At 48.5% G+C, this 21,671-nt stretch overlaps 1 protein-coding gene across 17 annotated transcripts in view; it reads right to left on the bottom strand.

The window, feature by feature from the left end:
* Positions 1–4,299: 4,299 nt before the first annotated feature.
* Positions 4,300–21,671, bottom strand: part of Ccdc136 (coiled-coil domain containing 136) — a 32,876-nt gene continuing 15,504 nt past the window's right edge. The window contains exons 8-19 of one of the 17 annotated variants that reach the window (XM_052722225.1): positions 20,637–20,777; positions 20,171–20,329; positions 19,515–19,685; positions 18,962–19,147; positions 16,820–17,014; positions 16,153–16,377; positions 13,932–14,441; positions 13,355–13,576; positions 12,092–12,373; positions 11,209–11,499; positions 9,337–9,443; positions 4,516–4,628 (exon numbers count right to left, since the gene is read on the bottom strand). In XM_052722225.1, the coding sequence (XP_052578185.1) occupies positions 9,342–9,443; positions 11,209–11,499; positions 12,092–12,373; positions 13,355–13,576; positions 13,932–14,441; positions 16,153–16,377; positions 16,820–17,014; positions 18,962–19,147; positions 19,515–19,685; positions 20,171–20,329; positions 20,637–20,777 (2,484 nt within the window). In that variant the 3' untranslated portion in view covers positions 4,516–4,628; positions 9,337–9,341. Of the gene's footprint in view, positions 4,629–9,336; positions 9,444–11,208; positions 11,500–12,091; positions 12,374–13,354; positions 13,577–13,931; positions 14,442–16,152; positions 16,378–16,819; positions 17,015–18,961; positions 19,148–19,514; positions 19,686–20,170; positions 20,330–20,636; positions 20,778–21,671 lie in introns of all 17 variants that reach the window. The other 16 variants (XM_052722224.1, XM_052722227.1, XM_052722226.1 and 13 more) reach the window with 16 other exon arrangements.

The following is a 21,671-nucleotide window of genomic DNA, read 5'->3' as shown; positions in this document are numbered from 1 at the left end:
TCCATCAATCATTTCTTTTTCTTCTCACCTACTGAGAAGGCCTGGTCCTTAGGCGAAGGGGGTTGGGGGGGGAGGGGCCAGAAACAAGGGACCTGTAGTGTATGGTGTGTGTGTCAGGGGGTGCCTCTGGGGCCCTGATAATGACAGGAGAGGTATAAATAGCTTGGGCCTGCAGCTCATGTTCTCTTGGCTGCCTGTGACGAGGTGCTCAGGAATTCCACTCTCCTGTTGGCAACCCCCCTCCTTGTCTCCTAAACTGTCATTCTCCCCAAGCCACCTTCATCCCTCAGCCAAAACCCCCAGCAGGCACTGTCTCCTGTGGAGGGGTGCCGAGCTCCGGACACACAGCTAGGCCTCACAAGGGAAGCTCGCTCTGTGTATGTGTGTGTGTGTGTGTGTGTGTGTGTGTGTGTGTGTGTGTGTGTGTGTGTGAAGGCGGACTTCTGATAACCAGCTCACGGATCCAGGAGCATTAGGCTCTGCAGTGGAAGAAACCAAAATATAGATCTAAAAAAGAATGGATGACACTGAGCTACTGGAGAGGGAGAAAGGAGGTCGGGCGGAGTACCCTTATAGTCAGTCCCTCATGGATCTTAGTCTCATGTGGGGGTGTTTTGGGGGTCCCTAGTCAGGCCAGGGACTCTGTTGGGATGGGAATGTTCAGAGAGAAGCTAGCAAAGGGAGAGACCTCCCAAGGATAGCTCCCTCCCCCCCACCCCGCACTCTCTTCGGTTCATTATCTCACTCTGGGAAGATCCTTGTGCAGGCCCCTTGTGCAGGCCCCACGCAAGAGGGAGTGAATGGTCAGCAGAGCAAGGCACAGAGTGCCAATGGATGATTCCCGGCACCCCCCTCCCCGAAACCTGAGCCTGTTGCTCTCCAGGATAAATCGGGGCCTGAGTCAGGCCCCAGCAGCCTGTCACAGTCAGCCTACCCCGGAGCAGGCTGGTGACTCAGCCCTCAATATAGCCCATGAGCCCAGGCCCCGGCCTCAGCCATGCAGGCAGAACAGACCGTGCGCAATGCTGTCCTGGGGCCTGCCAAGGGGGGCCCCCTCCCTGAGAAGAGCTAGTATGTTCCTCCCACAGGCCAGGCAGAGGTCCCAAGAGGGGCTTTACAGGTGGTTTCATCAGATGCGTGTGTTTGAGAAGTGTTGGCTGGGGCCACAGGCTGTTTATAGCCCCCTGACTATCTGTTGACCTATCTCAGGAGACCGAGTTGCCTGGCTCATCACCTGGCCTGCCTCTCCCATCGAGGGACACTGCTTATCAGTCACCGGCAGTGGTGTTGACTTGGGCTGAAGCCATTGGAGTGAGTCAAATGTTTGAAAATGTTGAGTTTTGGAATCGGGGACATTTCCATGGTCACCTGTAATGCTGCTAGGCCTCCAGAGTCGGGATCCTGACAGCCAGTGATACTGTGGCCTGGCCTGGATGTCAGGCAGGGTGGTAGAGGGGAGAGATAGAGGACTGAATCCCAGTCTCTCCACTTCTAGCTCTGCAGCTTACATAACTTCAGTGGGTTACATAACTCTTTTGAGCCTCTACTTCTTCATCTGTAAAATGGAGTTAATAGCATCCTCAAAGGATGTATAGAGATAAGAAACAAAACAAAAAACAAAAGCATGGATGATGACTAGTGTGGTACCTGGCACTTACTAGGGGGCTGCAAGATCTCATCTGCTGCTAGGACACTAAATTCCTCTGGGGAGTAGAGTCCTTCCTCACAGCTGTGTGTCCATAGTCCAGATCTCCATGCTGTTCCTCTCACCCTTTCCCTGCATCCTAATACTTAACCTGCCAGAACCAGCAGTACTGTGCTCTTTAGAGACACCTACCCGGGCCTCAACAGCAGCTGTCCTTGGCAGAAGTTGCAGGTGTCACTCGGCAGGGGACTGCATGGGGAGCCTGGCCTGCAGGCAGTGGGTAGAAAGCAGGCAGCTATGCAGAGGGCAGAGGCATGGGCTCTTCATTCTGACTGTATCCAGATTTTGGTGCCTGCCTGCTTGTGGTTTTGAAGACACACTTTCTCTAGATTTCAAATCAGCTTCTGTCTTTTAAAGCTAAGTCAAGCGAACGTTTCACATTTAAAAGAGACCTGTTTCATGTGCTCTGGGAACACAGGGTCAATAAGACCTGAAGGCACCAAGTCCAAGCTAAATGAAGAGGCAGAAGGGGTGTGTGTGTGTGTGTGTGTGTGTGTGTGTGTGTGTGTGTGTGTGTGTGTGTGGTGTAAGTGCCTGCGGAAGCCAAAAGAGGGAGTTGGGTCCCCTAGAGTTGGAGTTACAGGCAGTTGTAAGTTGGCCGATGTGGGTGCTGGGAACTGAGCTCTGGCCTTCTGAAAGAGCAGAAAGCACTTGTAATTACTGTCTCCAGCCCTAGGGCAAGACTCTAAAACAGGGAGAAGGCCAGGCATCCTAAAGGGAACAATTGTTTGTGGGGAAAGACAGACCATATTCTGTCATGATCCAGGCTTTTGGTCCAGGTCTCTTGGCAGATGGACTGCCTAGCGGAATCTTCTCTTCTAATTTCAAATGGTATCGGTGGTCCTCCGTGTCATCTGAACTGCCATCTACTGTTACTGCTGTGTGGCTCACACGGAGTAGAGGCAAGCTGCAAAAAACTCTCAAAGTGTGGAGCTTCCGTGAAGATTCAGATGAGCGGGGCTGCAAAGACTCTGAGACCAGCCAAGCTACCCGGAAGAGGCTTAGACCAGCTGGAGAACTTGGAGAGGACACTCTCCGACACTCTCCAACTGCCTGCAGGCTGTGCAGTGTGCTCCAGGTTCCCAGCTTTTGTGAGCTGTCCCCCATGCTGGGGTGGGCTCTGGTGATGCAGCCATCTTTGAGTCATTTCTGCTCCTGTAAGTAACCCCAATAAAACTCATTGGTTCACCCAATTGGACTTTGGTGATATCTGTATTTAAGTCTGTCATGAGTGCCCTAGTGAGTAGATGCATGTTGTTGCAACTCCTTAGGAAAAATCTGTCATACAACAGAGGCAGAAGGGGTCTCAAGGTCATAAAAGCCATCCTGTTCACTGTGGTTTAAGAAAACAGTTGGGGGTCTTGCATGTGGAACAATGCTCTTGAGAACAACCAGGCATAAAGGCAGGGAAGTAAATAGAAGCCTGCATAAATTGTCCCAGCCAAGCTGCTATCTCCTTTAAGATGCATTTTCAATCCTGTCCGGCATTAAGCTCTAGGAGGCTGACCTTGAAAGATTACATCACCTTGGTATATCTGCTCTCTGGTTCACTGATAGTTTCAGCTAATGAAATGCCACTGGGATACAGAAGATGTGAGGAAAGGGTACTAAACTTCCCTCATCATCATAGATCTGGCACAGCACTCCTTCCTGTCAGGATCCCTTCTCAGGGCTCCAGCTTCTAAAAAGTATGGTTTGCGTGTCAGTTGAGTAAAGGTATGCACACCATGGTGCACATTTGGAGAATCGGTTTTCATTCCACTGTGGGTTCAGAGAATTGACCTTAGGTCGTCAGGCTTGCTCAGTATCCTACTTAGCTTCAGCTGTCAAGTTGACGTAGCCTAAAGTCATCTGAGGGAGTCTCAACTGAGGAGGATTGCTAGGATCAGGATGGCCTATGATCCTATCTGTGAGGGACTGTTAGACTGATTGATGTGGGAGGGTCCAGCCCACTTTGGGTGCCACAGTGCATGGCAGTTGGGCCTGGGCTGCACAAACAGCGTCCTTCCACTGGTTCGGATTTGGGCCCATGCCCTGACTTCCTTCAATAATGGATTGTGACCTGAAGTGTAAGTCCCTTCCTCCTCCTCCAGCCTAAGGTGGTAACAACTTTTCACTGCTGTTAGGACCTGGGTACTTGACAGTTTCTCCTTGGTTCTCCAGTCTTCCATACATAATTGCTTCATGAAATTCTCTTCAGTCCAAGTGTCAAGTGTCTTATTTGCTGCCAGGCTCATGACTAATTAATTAAAATGTCTCCAAAGGTGAGTCCCTGGAGTCAGAGGGCTAAGGCACAAAGGCTCCCATGAAGATCTTCTTAGGGCACAGAAGCTAAGAGGTCTTTTGCCCATTGCTCCCTGCCCCACACATGGTACCCAGTTCACTCCAGTTCTGTGTTCCTAAGAGTTCCCTGAGATAGGGTTAAACAGGTACAGCGCAGTCTCTGTGATTCAGCTGGCAGCCAAGAGAGCCAACCTCATTTCTGCAAAGTCGTATTTAAAAGGCAGACTCTTAGGTGGGATACTCGGAGGCCAGGTGATTGCTCTGTTCAGTGCTATGTGAAACATTTAATGAAGAAAAAGCCACACAATGTCTCATGTAATTAGGTTGACATTTAATTACAAGGAACCCAGGTTCTTACACAAGGCAGGTGGTTAGGAGCCAGCAACTCCCATAAGCTTTTCCAGTCTGAGTGGCTGAGGCAAAGGAGATAGGACACATGAGTGGGTTGGGGGCTCTGCACAGTGTGTTCTGCCCAAAGGGGAGGGTGGTAGCCTCTGGGATCCGCCCTCTGGGCTGGCCAGGTATGCCATCACTTCATGTAGCAGTATTCTGTATCTTGCGGTCGCATGTTGGGTAACACATACAGAGCCACGGCTGCGATCGCCAAGAATACCACAGGCTTCCACATCCCAAACATGTTCTGTGGGGACCAGAGAACACAGTGAGTTTCAAGCCTTCTGAACCCCTCTAGAAAGCTAGAGGGCACGCCTCAGGGACATTATAGCTTAGCCTCTCTCACCTCCTGGGTAATCATGGAGACTATGATCTTTTCATTCTGGCACCACTAGTCTGTGGCTGGACACTGTATGTATCACTTAGGTTATTCCTGAATCTGTGCTTGATATTCCGTGTGTGTGTGTGTGTGTGTGTGTGTGTGTGTGTGTGTGTGTGTGTGTGTGAAGTGGGGTAACCCGGGCCTTTGGAGGAGGCAGGCACATCTCATGAGCTTTCTGTAGAAGTGAGATCTGAGGTAAGAGGTGGAGGGGCTGGGGCATGAGAGGAAGAGATCAGAAGTGACCAAATGCACTGGAGAATGAAGAAGGAGTGCATTGGTAGCCAGGGACTTTATGTCAGATGGCGTTATTTCTAGAAAGTTCAGGGGAACCTGCTGCCGGTCCTGGGAAGCAAGACACACACTCCTCACCCCAGCTCCCCACATTCAGTCACCAGGTCATGGACTGACCTGTAGCACACACTTAGAGTGTGCTAAGGCTTCTAAACACTCCAACTGCTGGTCAGCCCTGATGATTCATGGGTAGCAAATGATACCATAAGAAAATATTCAGGAAACATGAATTCTCTTGGACATGAAAATAAGAGAAATGAGAGAGAATGTTCCTATCCTTGCTATTCTTTTTTACTGTATGGTTTAAAGGACAGAATTTGGATTTTGAATCATAAGTTATGGCATAAGGGAAAAGAAAGGTGGCTTGAAGGAAAAAATGGAGTATAGCCCATTCAAGCTAACAACGTATTTGCTTAGAGAAAAACTGATCTAAAGGAAAAATTTAATTTCAAAGAGCTAAGATAATCTCCCAAATTTGTAGGAATAGTTACTAAGAACAGAATATGTAAAATGAAAAAAACTTCATCTTGAAGTAGATGTACACAATAATCCATAAAAGAAACTTGAAGCAGAACCAGGAGGATATATGAATGCTGTCTACATGTCAGGCCCTCTCAAGACAAAGGGACAATCTAGAAAAAACTGACTCCAGCTGCGGTAGCACACATAATCCCAGCGCTTAGCTACATGACCAGTCGGAGGTCAGTCTTGGGAGATCCTGTCCCAAAGCCCAGAAAACCTCCAGATACCACTGCTAGCTGAGGAGCTATTGATACCTGATGGGTGCTGCGAGATGGATAGCCCCCCCCCCTTTTTTTTTTGTTGATGCAGCTACTGTTAATAGCTCAGGTGGGTGGCCCGACACCCATGTGCACACAGACAACACTCGGTTGACTTATTTGAGTGTCCCAAAGAGCTTCTGGGCCTTCTAGCAGCCACAGGCTTCTGGATGTATCACCAGACTGACAGATTAAGGAAATCATATTTGGACTTCAGCAAGGTGTCTGACAAGATGTCCTTGAAGGCCTTGCAGACACAGGCAGACAGACAAGTAGGATAACAGTATAGTCTGCTGTACGGTCATTTCTTAAGTGGCCAAATTGCTGAATAAAGAGACCTTGGCAAGACAAGCCTCTCCAGGCTGGGTCCTTCCATGCAATCTGGCTGGACACAAAGGCAGCAGCGGCCTTGTCACCCCCAGGATGTGAATGAAGCCAGCAGGAGAGAGGAATATTGTACAAACACAGGATTAAGGTAAACAACCAACCAAACAAAACCCACAAAAATTCAAGGGTCACAGGAGTGAACTGCAGCTAACAGAGAAGAATGGAAAATTTGGCCCAAACAATCAAGTGTTAGTACAGAATGGGAGAGGATACTTAGTGTGCACAGTATACAAAAGAGTTTCAGAAACAAGACACGAATGAATTAATATTAGTTACCAGGAGAGCCACCGAGGGTGGAGGCTGCGTAAGCAGAACAGGGTAACAGTCTAGTGTGTTGTGTTGTGTATCTGTTGTGCCTGGGGGCCAACCAACAGGCGGTGCTCACAATGAGAAGAGGTGGTCAATAAGGCTGGGGATGGAGTTCAGTTGGTAGAATACTTCTCTAGTATGTATAAAGTCCCGGACTTTATCCCCAGCACCCCCAAACCTCAGTGTGGTGGCACACACATACAATCCCAGTAATCCAGAGGTGGCAGCAGGAGGATTGGGAGTTCAAGGTCATCCTCCTCTACATATAATTTGAGGCCAGTTTGGGCTACAAGAGACTCTGCTGAAAAAAAAAATCACAAAACAAAATGTCGGGGGAGGAAGTGGGGTCAATGAAAGCGCTAAGAAACTGACAGAGGATTGGTTGTTTTTTTTCTGAGACAGGGTCCTTACTTGTCGCCCAGGCTGGTCTCAAAGTCCCATCTTCCTGCCTCTCTAACTGAAGTGATAGGATTACAGGAACACGTCATCACAGCCTGCCTGCCAAGAGTCTAACTTTAGAATTGTTAATAACAACTCCTTACAGTCATACCCACAACTCCTGGTTGTATTCACTGTCTACACTTTAGTTTTATCACGTGTAAAATGAAACAGCAAGGGCTTCCTCAGGGGATTGCTGTAGGGATTAAATTAGTCCATATATGTACTGTGACTAGAGAAGTGCCTGGCACACAGCACATGCTGTTTAAGTGCATGCTTTTTTGTTACTCATATGATTTTAAAAATTGAATTCAATCTACTTTTCTAATTTTAAAAAGCATTATTTATTTATTGGGGTGTGTGCGCGTGTGGAGGTCAGAGGACAACTTGTAGGAGCAGGCTCTCTGGTTCCACCTTGTGGATCCCAGGGAAGAAACTGAGGCAAGCACTCTTGCCCCTGAGCCATCTTTCTGACAGTCTTTACGTTAACTCATCTGCTCCTCACAGGAACTGTAAGAAAGGCAGGGTGGAATCAGCCTTCATTTACCTTGGAAGAAACTGAAGTCTAAACCATGTATGTCATTCCCTGGGACAAAGCTAACAGGGGACACAGACTTGGTCAAGCTCTTGTCACTTGTCACTACCTTCTACACTATGGTGCCTCAAGATCTGGGCAGAAGCTGTACACTGAGGACTTGGCCAGAGCTCAGGGCAGAAAAGGCTCCCAAGAGAACTCTTTTTTTTTTTTTAAAGATTTATTTATTTATTATGTATACAGTGTTCTGTCTGCATGTGTCCCTGCAGGTCAGAAGAGGGCACCAGATCTCATTACAGATGGCTGTGAGCCACCATGTGGTTGCTGGGAATTGAACTCAGGACCTCTGGAAGAACAGCCAGTGCTCTTAACCCCCGAGCCATCTCTCCAGCCCCCCAAGAGAACTCTTAACCACAGTTCCTTCCCTGCTCTCTGACGGGGCATGGTGGAGCCTGGCAAAAGGCTGTGGCTGAATCCCTTGTGTCTCATTCCATAGGGACTCCTGAGACTTCTGGAAGTCTGCAGGGAGAACAGGTGTAAGCAGAGGCCCCTCATGGGAGAAGCTACAGACTGTTGTGGGAAGTAACTGAACAGCCTAAGAGAGAGAAAGAGAAGGACTGAAGGGCAGGGGATTGTGAGAAGATTGAGGGGGGAGAAGAGGAAGCCAGCCACGAGGGGAGGTAAGAAAGGTGGCTCAGCAGGGAAAGTCCCTTGTTGCTAAGCTGATGACCTGAGTTCCATCACTGGGACAGACAGGGAAGAAGGAAAAAAATACTAGAGCCCTGAAAGTTGTCCTCTGACCTCCACACACCAGCTCACCAAATACATGTAATATATATATATATATATTATATATATATATATATATATATATATATATATATATATATATATATGGAAATGGTGAGGGGTGTCACCAACCAAAGCTGTCACTCTGAAACTTTGCATTGAGCCACTGCACTTTATTTAGAGAGGCAGGAGAAGCGAGGAGAGAGAAGTAGCAGAGTCTGAGAAGGAAGTCAAAATCGAACTTACAGGTTCCAGGAGGCAGGTGGAGCCACAGGCTCCTACCTTAGCCCATCAAACAATCTTCATCCTAAACTGGCAATTCTGTCAACAGACCGGATTACATGAGCTAGGCCAATGGAGAGGTGCCCAGAACACATCAGTCTTGATTTCCTGAGAACATTTACATCTCGAGTCATTAGGAACTTTTCACCAATATCACATCCTCTCCAGAAGCCTGGCTTGAGAAGCCAATTATAATGGAATCTGGTCCCTCAAAGGAATGAACACAACTGTACATAATTTTGTGGGATTTTGTTGTCATTTTTCTGGCAACCAGAAGTTCCTAACTAGAGACCTTTCAAGGTGGGAATATATAATATAGCAGGGATTCAGTTTTACTTCCCTCAAGGTGGAAGGACCAAATGAGGATGCCCTCATCCAAATGTTCCTGAGAGGATCAGAAGGATCACAGCTCTTTGGACCTCCTCTGTCACCCTTCAACACAGGGAGCAATTCCTTCTGGATTGAAACAATGGCAAAAGCTTGTCTCTGGGGTTTAAACAAAGACAAAGCTCAGGCCTGCCTTGCAGGCAAACATCAGCTCATCAGAAGTAGCTTAGGAGCTTTGTCAGTAGCAACAGAGATGTACCAAGGACAGAAACTCAAACTGTACCTCTGGTAAGCATTCCAGCTACCTGTGCATTATGTACCTCATGACATGCTCAAGAAGGCTGGTAAAAGCCAGGGCTACAACTCAGACCCGAGCATTGCCTATTACGTCACGGGAGAAGTAAGAAGCCGAGGGAAGAGGAAGCTATACCAGTACCTGGGTTAGGACGCTGTCTCAGCCCACCAGCACCAGAGCAGAGCTGATATGACCACCAGGCCTACAAGAGGCAAGGAGAATATGGGGGGATCTGGGGCAGGGGATGGCTGCAACACGTCAAATGAGAAGCACAGGAGAGACCGGGGGACGCGGGGTTGTATGAAAAGACACAAACACACAAACCCAACAGATAATGAAGATGAGAAAACAAAGGGAAAAGAGAAAAGAGTCAAAGGTTAAAAACCACATAAGCTGGAGCAATAGCATGTCTTCTCTGCTCCCAGAGCCTCGAGATGAGCAGAGGAGTTCCTCCGACTGGCAGCCTGCAACAGTTGCAAAACTGAGTTAAGCAGCAGACAGGTCCAAATTAGGTATCTGGACCAGTTTTCTCTCCAGCCATGTGCAGCTCACATCTTGTCAAGCAGAAGTTACCTGCACCTAGATCTTTCTTGAGTCAGACACTGGAGAAGTGAAGCTTCGGAGAAGACAGTGGACTTCCTTGCAGGAATTGGGTAGATAATTTTTCCTGGCTCACTCCAGGAAGAGCTGTCTTCAGCAAGGCCACCCTACTAGCTTTACTTTCCATCGGTTTTAGTGGTATGCAGAGCTCTGGTTCCTATGATCCCCTAGGAATCTAATGCTTTTGCTTTGTGAGACAAAACATACTACTTCAACCTAACAATGGAGAAAGTTAGTTCTTTGATTGCAACAAGTTACACAGAGAAACTGAATTTGTATGCAATAACATGAATGCCAGTTGAGCTGTCTGCAAAAGATTCAGGACCCACTGGGGCACAAGGGTATCTACATGTGTATTTCAACAATGTATGTGAAGTACAAAAGTCAAGCTTAGATTTAGAAAAGTGGTTCCTGAGGTCAAGAAGTCTATAAGCTCTGAACCAGTCTGTGGTAGAATACGGTAAGTTCCCAAGAAATATTGGCCTGAGGAAGGGCTATAGTCACTCCTGTTTACACCCTAAGTAACAAGTCCTCCACCTCATGGTTAATAGGGAACTGTATACTGGATCATGAACCAGGCATGCAGACTGAACTGCTAGAAAATTCCAGGTATCTATAAAGTGAATGGGATAACCCATCACAAGAGACAGTTTTCTGCACTGTAAACTTGGAACTCAGCTAGCTAACTAGCCTCAGAGTAGGAATTCAGCTGATACATACCAATGGAAATGTATCAGTTGTTAAAAGATGAAAATACTTCTGTAAGCACCTAACTTACCTTTGTCATCTGCATACACCCCAAGATTCCTCCCCTCCAATCTCTCAGAGATCCAAGGACTATAAAGGGTTAGAGCAGTGGCTAATGGCAGACTGGCTAGCATCCCTGCTGTGCAGACAGAAACTTCCAGTGTCACCCGTTCACTCCCTCCCTGAGGCCCAACTCTCACATCCGATGACATGCGAACCCTGGCGGGTGATACAAGCCTACATGCCACAGCACTAACAAGGGTTAACTCTCACAGGGCATCATGGGAAAAAGAGGATGAAGTGACTTGCTGAGGCTAGCAGGAATGAAGGGCTTACACCATCAAGGTCCTCTGTGTCAGGGAGAGGGATGAGCGGACACTGTTGATGTAGGGAGGTGACGGCAGTGTACATGAAAGGACACATGACCTCCACCTTGTTTCCAAGAAAAGGGAGTCATTGTGCCATGGCTCCACAGCCAATTAGGCTAAGCCTGCCATTTTCCTCAGGAAGACCACCTTCACCAACCCCTTCCCCATTCCCACGCCCAGCACATATTCGCTCGCCTCTACTCTTGTTGAAGTGTACTCCTGGCAGAGCCACTCCTGAAAACCAGGGCCCCTGGGCCCCAGGCTCATTCCCACTCGATCCAGCCTTGGCTGTGGTTACCTTTCTGCTCTCAGAAAGCCTAAGAGGGGTGCCTTCCTCGGCAGTCTCGGAAGACTCCTCATCTCCATTGTCTTCCTTATGCTCTTCTTCTTGGTACTCCTCGTAGTCCCCACCCTCATCTTCTGTGGGCTTGGGCACTTCCCTAGGCTCAGCTGGCTTAGTAGCTGGTTCACACAAATCCTTCTTGTCTTGTTTTTCCTTCCTTTTCGCCTCTTCCAGCTCCTTTTCCTCTTTCTCTAGCTCCTCTAATTTCCTCTGGCTGGCCTTATAGTACAGCACCACCTCCAGACTCTGTGGGGTGGAGGCAGAGCAGGGCGGGGCTGCGGTTACCTAGGTTACCTAGAAAGAAGCTAACCCTCAAGACAGGACTACTCTCCCTCCAGAAAGCTCTGCTTGGACCACATCAGAGTCCCACTGAGCAGGACTGTGTTTTGGGCCTACAGGCTAATCTTTCCAAGAGTGATGTGGAGGGCAGTCACATTTAGTATGGTGAGCCAACACTTCTTATTTGGCCATGAAGCCATTTTAAGCAGTTAACCATGATTCAAGAGTCTTGGGGTCTGCTCCTCAGCTGTTGCTTTCTACCCTTCCTGGTGATTTTTTTATCACACCCAATCCTCTTGAATAAATTTCTTTCTCTCTATCTATTGATCATGGAACTAGGAACAGGAATACCTGAGATGGGTTTAGGCTAGTGAAAGCGGTTACCGGTCAGTCTCCCCAGAGCACCCAGGAAAATGGGCAAACTCTTATGAAGACAGAACTCCTGCAAAAGCCTTCCTCAAAGTACCGTCCTGGGCGGGAATTGTTAGTGGAAATGACGTTTCTCCCCAGGGCCTCCTCCATCCACCTGCCTCCCTGGCCACTAAAGGATGTAACTCACCTTTTCTTTCTCAGAGCTGCTCTCGGAGTTCTCGGAGCACGCCCTGCTCACCTTCTTACTTTGAACTCCATTGGCATTCTTGTTCATGTTCTTATTACCATTCTTCCCCCTGGTTTCTGAGCTAATGGAGGGCCTGTTCTCTTTGAGCTGGCGGAGTTCTTCCTGGCAGCACTGCAGCTGCCCCTCCAGCTGCTCCTGCACCGCCAGGAGCCGCCCCTGCTCATCCATGCTAGCCTGGTACTGCAGCTGCAGCTCCCGCAGCTTAGTCTGCAGTTCCTTGACCTGTTGGTGGTGGGAGTCCAGTTATCCACAGCAGTCCCACCCAGTCAGGCCAGGCCCTCAAGGAACCACTGCCTCACAACTCGCCCTGCTAAAGCCCCCAAGGACGTGGACAGTGAGAAATTCAAGCAGACAACGAAACCTAAGCAGTTTCACAGAGAGCTTTCCCCCTAAGTTGAGGTTACCTGAAGGTCTGCATCTAGCATGATAAAACATTAGTATTAAATCTAAATATTATTATTACGTTTTTGATCACGACCTCTCTGAGGAATAACTACAGAACTACAGAACTGCCACCACTTCTGAACGTCAGGCATTTATTATTATCTAATTCTTTTCCCAGGACCTCCTGCCTTACCCAGCCCATTCCTCTGATAGACAGTTACTTAGGGAATTGCTGCATACACCTGGCAGTATGCTGGGACCCTGCACCTCCCTCCTGGTAACACACAGTTATAAGCCTGCCCCCTTAGTCTCAGGTTGTCTTCCTGGGCTGATGGCAGCCTATGGTCTGTCCAGTAAGCACCATTAAGACTAGGCTCTGTGGCCATCACTCTCTGGGTCTGTTCCATCTCTCCCAGGCACACATGTAGTGACCCTCCCACTGGACAGTGAACCATGGCTGGTCAGAGTCCTGTCCCTGAAGTGTATATAATCTAGTTGAAAAAAAAAAAAGACAATGAATTCAAAATAATAAAAGAATATTGACAAGCAAAAAAAAATACAGCTCCATTTACACTTCCACAAGTGCCCCGGGGCACAAAGTCAAAGAATAGAAGCAGCAAAGGTAGGAAAGAAGACTGGTGGACCTGTCTGTCCCAGTCCAGTGAGCACTGGAGAGACACCCTTCACCCGACCATGTCCATCAGCTGCAGCGACTGCCTGGCTTCCTGGAGTTGGTTTCCCTGCACGCCCCTCCCTGCCTCAGTCTCTCCAGTGGTTCTAGGGACTTCCGAGAGGGAAGCCTGCCACTGGCTCAGTTACCTCACTCTTGTCGTTCTGGGGAGCTGCGGGCTTCTCAAGGCTCTCCATGCACTCCTTCAGCTCCTTCTCACAGTTCTCCAGCTCATCCTTCAGCTCTTTCTGCTTCACCAGCAGCTTGCTCATCTGCTCCTGCAGCTGGCAGTGGTCCTCCTGGCTCACCTGGTACAGGGCCTTCACTGCCTGCAACTTGGTCAGCACCTTGGCCACTGTTTCCTCAAAGTGCTGCAGGGATTGGGGGAGCGATGATGGCACCCCAAAAAGCATTTGATCTTTGCCCTACACTTCGCTAGGCCCTTCCCTAGAGCTGCCTAGGGGAGACTCTATTACTTCCCAGAAAAACCATCCTGACTATGTTCAAAGTCCTGAACCCTGGGGTCTTTGTCTAAATCAGGTCACCTCTGTCAGGAGTGAGGGGAAGCAGGGCAACCATGAGCAGAAGCCTTACGTACTTGAGGAAGTCTTCCAGGCCAGCTCTGAGCCTACTCCTACCTCACTCCTTATGCCCTTCCCCTGGTGATGTCTCTCTCAAAGATGGAAACCCATCTGCCCCTCTGACCAATCATCTGGCCATGGTTACCTCTATGTCTTCAGGCTCAGCTGGGTCCTCATCACCGCCACTGCTAACATAACTCTTGTGAAAGGTTTCAGAGCTACCAGAACTGGCAAAACTCTTCTTATAGGTAAGACTCGTGGTGCTGGAGCCGTAGCTCTTCTGAAAGGCCTCACCGGAACTGGTGTTGCTGTCATAGCTCTTGAGGAAGCTTTCGTTGCTGGCCCTGGAGCTTACATAACTCTTTTGGAAACAGTCGTTGTCCTCGATGGTGCTGTCATAACTCCTGTGGAAGCTTTCACTGCTGCGGGGGGGCGTGCTGCCTGAGTTCTTCCTGTACGACTCAAGACTCATTTTCATGGTGGGGGACTGCGTTTGGAGCAGTTGTATCTCTTCCATGCAGAGCTGCAGCTCAACCTGCAACCTCTTCCGCTCCTCCAGGAGCCGCCCATGCTCCTGCTGCAGCAGCTCCTGCTGCTTCTGACTGGTGTCATACAGCACCTGCAGAGCCTGCAGCTGGTCCATAAGCACCTTGGACTAGGGGGGAGGCAGGGGGAGCAGGAGACAGCACCATTACTCTGAGACATTTCAGTCCTTTTAGCTGCCCCTCTCCCAGGGTAGATGTGAGTGCTCACCTGAGAGAAGTGTACGCACACATCTCAGTCTCACAAGGCCTTTGTCTTTGACTTAACCTACAAATGACTGGTATATGTCAGTTTTCTGCTCCTTTGGGAAAATCTCCCCAGGGCAGATACTCAGTGGTCTTAGGTGTGGGAGCCCACAAAGGTTTCCTAGTGAGATCTGAGCTTGCTTCACCCAGCAGAGCTGCACTACAGGATGGCTTGACCACACGCAAGGTCATCAGGTGTTTGGGATGGTCTGCACTTGCTGTGCTGGGGGAGGTCTTTTGCTCCACCCCTTGGCATTCCTTTAAAAAGTCCCTTAGTAGAGACAGAGGGGGCTGGTGAGTTTGGACCCAGGCCCTCCTGAGGCTATCCTGTGTTTCTGTCTGTCTCTCCTCTATCCTTCTATCTACAAATTCCTCGTCTCCCCCTGCTCAAGAGTACCCTGGGGGAATAAGAGGGAGCTGGCCCCCCTCACTTAGGACTCCTGTTTCTGTTGGTTTCTGTACTCTGGCACATCTTCCTCCTTGAAGCAGTGTAAGTGGGTCTCAAGAACACCCTGGCTCCCTACTACACCATCATTTCAAATCAAGTGTACCCACTATCCTGATCTTTAGGCTCAGTCCTCTCCCCTACCCTTCATGGTAAAATCAGCCCAGCTGGAAATGTGTGAATATGAATTCCTTCCTTGGAAGATACAGGCTTGGAATCAAAGTCTCGCTACCCATTAGTCCCTGTACCATCTGCATGGATTATGTATCTGGCTTTGAGGTATGCTTCCCAGGCCCAGTGAATATTCATTCAGCATTAGATATAATTGATAAAGGAAATAGTTTATACCTGGTTTCCCCGTCTCTATGTTATGCAGGCTTTTAGTTTGGATATCTGGCAGCCCTGGAACAATCAAGCCCTATAGTGTGGACTTCTGCTACTTCCTGGCTCTCCTTGTTCATGTAGCCTGAACTGAAACCGTCTACCTCAGACCAAATTTACTCTCCAACTCTGAACAGACTTGTGTAGAAATTTCCACCTATCTTACCTCATAGGCATGACCACTTGGCAGTGCATGAGAAACACTGGTCACCTGCTAAGTCCCTGTGCTCTGGACAGCGTGGTCAGTACCACAAACCTGTCTGTTGCAACTGCTTTCCTTGGCAAGACCTGGACCCAGATCTGTTCATGGAGCCTCAAAGGGTTAAGAACTCAGAAAACGGAGTAGACTTTCCAGCTCTTACAAAAAAGATGATACATTTAGGGCCAGTGCAAAGGAACCAAAACAAACACCGATTGATCCCACCACACATCTTGAAAATGCCATGTTGACAGGACTGAATGCAGTGGTCAGAAAGACTTTTGGACCACTTGGGCTCTGTTCTAGATGCTGATTACACTTCAGCTCTTAAAGTTAAAACATCCTATAATTCCAAACACCAAACCAGAGTGTGTGCCTCTGGAGAGATCCTCAGGGCATCTAAGTACAGAGGCAGCTTACTGGCGCCCATGGAGGAGCCTGGCACTGCTTCCTGTCCACACAGGCCTCCCTGACTCCTCTTCCCCGGAGGCCCCTCTCCCTGGCGCACTGCTATACTGGTGAGAACCATCTCCCTTCCTTCTGCTGTTGTTACCTTATTCTCACAGTTGGAGGATTTAGGCCCTTTGGCATCATGAGGGCTCACCAACACTTCCTGGAAATTAGACTCTTTGAAACTTCGAAGTTCATTGTGTGCCTCTAACTGTTCCTTTAACAAACTCTCTTGATTCTTTATCAGTTTTCTCTGTTCATCCTGCATGCTTTGATAGAGCAGCTGCATTTCACACAGGTCTTGCAACTTTGAAAGCAGCTCCTGACTCTGAGTAAGGTAGAGGAAGGAACGTGATGAGTAACGGGAAAGTCCCCCTCCTAGGCCCATCCCTGTCAGGCTCCATCTCTTTATTGATTCACATAGCCCTTCTTTCTACAGAGCTGCGCTAAGTGAATAAAAAAGATTCTTATGTGCGGATAGACTTTCCAGTTTACAAAGTGATTTTCAGGTGTGCTTGCTCCAGATGGACCAAATATCTAAATATACAGTGCTGCACAGATTTCAGAATATAAAATATATTTTAAGGTTTAAAGCCCTTATGAAGAAACACCCAAATCAGCTCTGTGGGTAGAATGGCGAGAAAGGAAGAAGGGCTTGGCCAAGGAAGGAAAATGCTCACTCTTCCCTTTTCTTTTTCCCACGGGCAGTTAGACCTGGAGCTTCTCTAAGCAGCCTCCCCTGTCACTGGTCTCACCCTGGCAATGAGTACCTTCTGCAAGAGGCCACACTTGGGCTGTGGGAATGTGAGCCTGTGCAGCTCCTCCTGCAGCTGACCCTGCTCCTCCTGCAGTCTCCTCTGGTCCTCCAGGATTTCACACTGCTCCCTCTGCAGGTGCCCGATCTCCTGCTGGCAGGCTTTGAACTTGTCCTGCAATTCTGTCAGTCTGGACAGCAGCGCATCACACTATGGGTGGGAGGGGTGCAGGGCGTAGTTACTACGTAAGGTACATTTGGACTGATCACCCTGTGCAGACCAGACCGCTATACAAAGTGGGGACCCCACTGGGTAGTTTTGAGCAATCTGCCCTGTCCTCTCAATGTCTGTGCTCTGAGTTTCATCCGCCAGTTCCCTCAGAGGTGACCTGAGAAACCGTGATGTCAATGCCCTTCCCGGTTCTCCGGTCCTTTCCTGTGACACACTATCCCCACCTCCCCACACTGGAGGGAATTCCAGCTCAAGCCACTCTGTCAATTGTTTTTAGACTTGATTTATTTTCCTCATCTTAATTTTGATCTAATTTTTCCCAGTTTTGTTTTCCTCATTTTTATCCCCAACCGTACTGGGGATTGAACTTGGGGCCTAATGAATGCTAAGGCAGTCAGTCAGTGAGCTGCATTCCCAGTCTTAATCATACTGTAAAGCCTTTAGAAAAAATATGAGCTATTGCTGAATTTTGGTTAAGACTACATTATCCTATGATTCTCAAAACCAGATATTTTATTTTATTTTATTTGTTTATTTATTTGGTTTTTCGAGACAGGCTTTCTCTGTGTAGTTTGGGTGCCCGTCCTGGATCTCGCTCTGTAGACCAGGCTGGCCTTGAACTCACAGAGATCCTCCTGGCTCTGCCTCCCCAGTGCTGGGATTAAAGGCGTGCGCCACCACTGCCCAGCATCTCTCACGTCTTATAAGCTATACCACTTAAGAGGTCTTGAGTAAGTCACAGATCCAGCAGGTCTCTCAATCCAGTGGGAGTGAAAAAAGCAGGCAAATGAAAGCCCTGGGTATGGAAGGCAACTAGACTGTGACCTTCCCACTCCTCTGTCTCATTGAGGCCTTTCCCCAGGGACACAGTCTGCTGCTGGGAGAGGCAGGAGCCTGAGGATCCCAGAAGAATGTGACCAGCCGCACCGTCTCCTAAGGCTCTTGTGTCTTTTCTCCAAGAGGCTCCACGTCTTTCCGGGTCCTATTAGTAATCAGAGCTGACAGTGCTCAACAGGGGAATGGCAATGGCTGACATTTTACACACCACAGAAAAGTGAATAAACCCTTCCGTATCACTGCTAGAATTTCTTTCCTCTTTTTGTGTGTGGTTTTTTTTTTCAAGACAGGGTTTCACTATGTGGCCTAGCTGTCCTGGAACTCACTCTGTAGCCCAGGCTGGCCTCCAACTCACGGAGATCTGCTTGCCTCTGCCTCCTGAGTCCTGGGATTAAAGGTGTGCGCCACCACCACCTGGCCAGAATTTATTTCTTAAAGAAAGACAAAAATATTGTTCTGCACCTGGCCAGGTGTGGTGACACACCTGTAATCTGAGCAATTGAGGTAGAAGCAAGAGGCTAGCCACCAGTTCAAGGGTAACCTGGTCTACACAGTGAAGACTGTCTTAACCCTTCTCCCCACAAAAAAAAAAAAAAAAAAAAGCATTTGGTTTAATTTGAAGAAAGCAAAATTCAAGATTTGAGAATTTACTCCAAGACCGACAGCATCATCCTAAAAGAGCACCAATTCTTCTAATACTCGACCAACATTCTGGGTGCAGACCACACCCCTAAGAAGATCACTGGCATCTTGCTTCAGAATCTGGCTCTATTCTTTTTAGTTTAGTTAAACATATGTGGGTCAATGTGTATGTCCCTCCCTACAAATGACAGGACATCAATACAGTTACAATACCAATGTAGAAATGCTTATATACATGGAACAGATGTTCATACTGAGAACAAATGCATTGATCGACTAAGCTATGGCTCTTATTCAAGTCAAGTTCAAGACAAACTGTTTTAAGGACAGTAGACATGGGTGTGCCTTTGTCTTCTGCCTTTAGCTGGGTGATCTCGTCTCTTGCCTTTGTACCTCCTTTCTCCCAAGCTGGTGCCAGAAGCATTCAGCACTCTCAACTACAATTACCTTGTTGGGACACTCGCCCTTGTCGTCACAAACAGAATGGCTGCTCTTGAGCTCTGTCAGCTCCTGCTGGCAGAGCATGAGGTCCTGCTCCAGCTGGTCATACATGTGCTTCTGCCGCTCCAGCTCCTCCTTGCTGGACTGATACAGTCCCTTCATCTCCTGAAGCTCGGTTTGCATCCCTGTGTTCTGGGTAGGGGAGGCGGAGCCATCATCCCATGTACACCTACTGCCTCACTCTGGATCTGTCCCTCCCTAACCCTCCCAAGCCCGACTTCATCTAGCCAGGAAGAACCCAACAGACCTATTCTAACAGGCTTGACACCCTGACCTTGAGAGACTGCCTCAGGAAAGAAGCAATGGAATTCCTTTCTGTAGACTGATCTTCTGCTTTAAAATAAAAGGAAGCTGTGGATATCTCAAGCAGCTCTCTTTACACGTCTCTGGTCCACCTCACTAACAGTTCCTCCACAGAACTTCCACCAGGCCCACTGTGTGCTCGCCCTCACAGAAGACCCTGCCTGGCTGTGTGCTCCTGGCCTAGTCCTCCTTTTACCTTTTCGTTTTTCTCTCGCAAGCAGTCCACCACACCTCGGAGATGCTGCAGCTCTGTCTCATGGCACCTCAGCTTGTCCTGCAGGTGATACTGCACTTCCAGCAGCTTCTCCTTCTCATTCACACTGCTCTGGTGCTGGATCTGCAGCTTCTGGAGCCTGCACATTAACTCCTGCATGCAGGGGGCTTTGGGTAGTAGTGCTGGGTTTTGTGACTCTGCTCTTGTCCTAACTCAGCCACCGACCACCTGAGACTCTCTCTCCTCCTTTCACTTGCTCAGGTCTTCCCACCCAAGCAGCAGTTGAAGGAGATGGTTTCCTTTTTGATTTGTTTACTTGTTTATAAATAAATGTAACCCAGTCTCACGTAACCCAGGCTATGTAGTTGGGGCTAGCCTTGAACTCCTGATTCTTCTGCTTCTACCTCCTCAGTTCTGTCATTATAGATGTGTTCCACCACACCAGGCTCAAAAAATGTTATCTGCTTTTGTTTTGTTTTAATGCTAGGGATTGAACCTAGGACCTCACACATGCTAGACGGGCAGTCTACCAAAAGTCACATCCCCAGCTTTGGAGTTACTATTATTTTACCTTCCCCCAAAACCTCAGTCCAGTGCTCTTGGCCCCTCCACTGTCCCTTCACCTTTGGTGCTGTTACCTTCTCACTCTGGCTCTCTACAGGTGTGCATCTGGTGACTTTAAGCTGCCGGAGCTCAGTCTGAAGCTGCAACTGCACCTTCAGAAGCTCATTCTGTTCATCCTGGCTAGCATCATACTTTTGTTGCAGGGCACAGAGCCTGCTCTTCAGTTCCTCATTCTGCAGTAGGGAGGATGTGGGTAGAGCAGTCACTCTCAAGAAGCAGTAGGGCTCTATCCAAAGCACTGGGATACTTTTCTGGTACAGAGCCCTTGAGAAGCTTTCTGGATCTATGGCTGGGTTTCTTCAGTGATGAAGATACTCAACAATGACCACCTTTCTATATGCCATCCTATGTGGCTTCTATATGCAGGGGTTTTGGCTGATGCCGTTGGGTTCTGGTCACAGGGTAAGAGTCAGCAGAGTTCAGCCTCACCCCTGGAGGCAGTGACTCTGAGCCTTGTGCCCTTCCCCCAGCACTGTTTACCTGGGCCACGCTGTGGGAGGTCTGAAAGCGGAGCATCTCATTCTGGGCACACTTGAGCTCCCTCTGCAGCCTCTTCTGCTCCTCCTCGCTGGCTCGGCGATGATGCTGGAGCTCCTCCAACTCACAACACAAGTCCTTACACTGTGTGGGAAATGGAATGGGGCTGATTTGCGGCAGATGACACACGCACACTAGGAACAGGGGAAATATGTCCTTCGTTTGATTTGAATATAGCCAGGTGTCACAGAACAATGTAGAGTCATGCTAAGAAATTTGTCATTAAGCTACTGAATTATTGTGTGACCATTACAGAATATACTTACACAAACTTAGATAGTACAGCATGTGTGTGGTGACCATGCTTTCCTGTTCCTAGGTTGCCAATGAACAAACACCCTGAGATTGAACTAAGCACAGAAGAAAATGATGCCATTAATAGACACAACAAATACGAGATATTTGAAGATGCTGTCAGTTTAACATGGCATCCTGGGTGTTTTGTTTGTTTGTTTGTTTGTTTGATTTTCTTTTTTTTTTTTTTTTTGGTTTTTCGAGACAGGGTTTCTCTGTGTAGCTTTGCGCCTTTTCCTGGAACTCACTTGGTAGCCCAGGCTGGCCTTGAACTCACAGAGATCCGCCTGGCTCTGCCTCCCGAGTGCTGGGATTAAAGGCGTGCGCCACCACCGCCCGGCTTGTTTGATTTTCTTGAGACAGGGTTTCTCTGTGTAGCCCTGGCTGTCTTGAAACTCACTCTGCAGACCAGGCTGGCCTCGACCTCACAGAGATCTGCCTATCTCTGATTCCTGAGTGCTGGGATTAAAGGCGTGCACCACCGCCTCCCCCCAGCTGGCATCCCTGTTTTAAAAAGAACGTTTCTGTTTTTGTTTTTGTTTCTAAGGAGAAAGACTTTTTTAAAATAAGAAGTTGACTTTAATCCCAGCACTCGGGAGGCAGAGCCAGGCGGATCTCTGTGAGTTCGAGGCCAGCCTGGGCTACTAAGTGAGTTCCAGGAAAGGCGCAAAGCTACACAGAGAA

The sequence above is a fragment of the Peromyscus californicus genome, unplaced genomic scaffold (assembly GCF_007827085.1).
Source record: "Peromyscus californicus insignis strain IS unplaced genomic scaffold, ASM782708v3 Scaffold_6__1_contigs__length_162567912, whole genome shotgun sequence".
Taxonomy (NCBI): Eukaryota; Metazoa; Chordata; class Mammalia; order Rodentia; family Cricetidae; genus Peromyscus; species Peromyscus californicus.
Note: the sequence above shows the minus strand (reverse complement) of the source record. Positions and strands in the feature narration are given on the sequence as shown.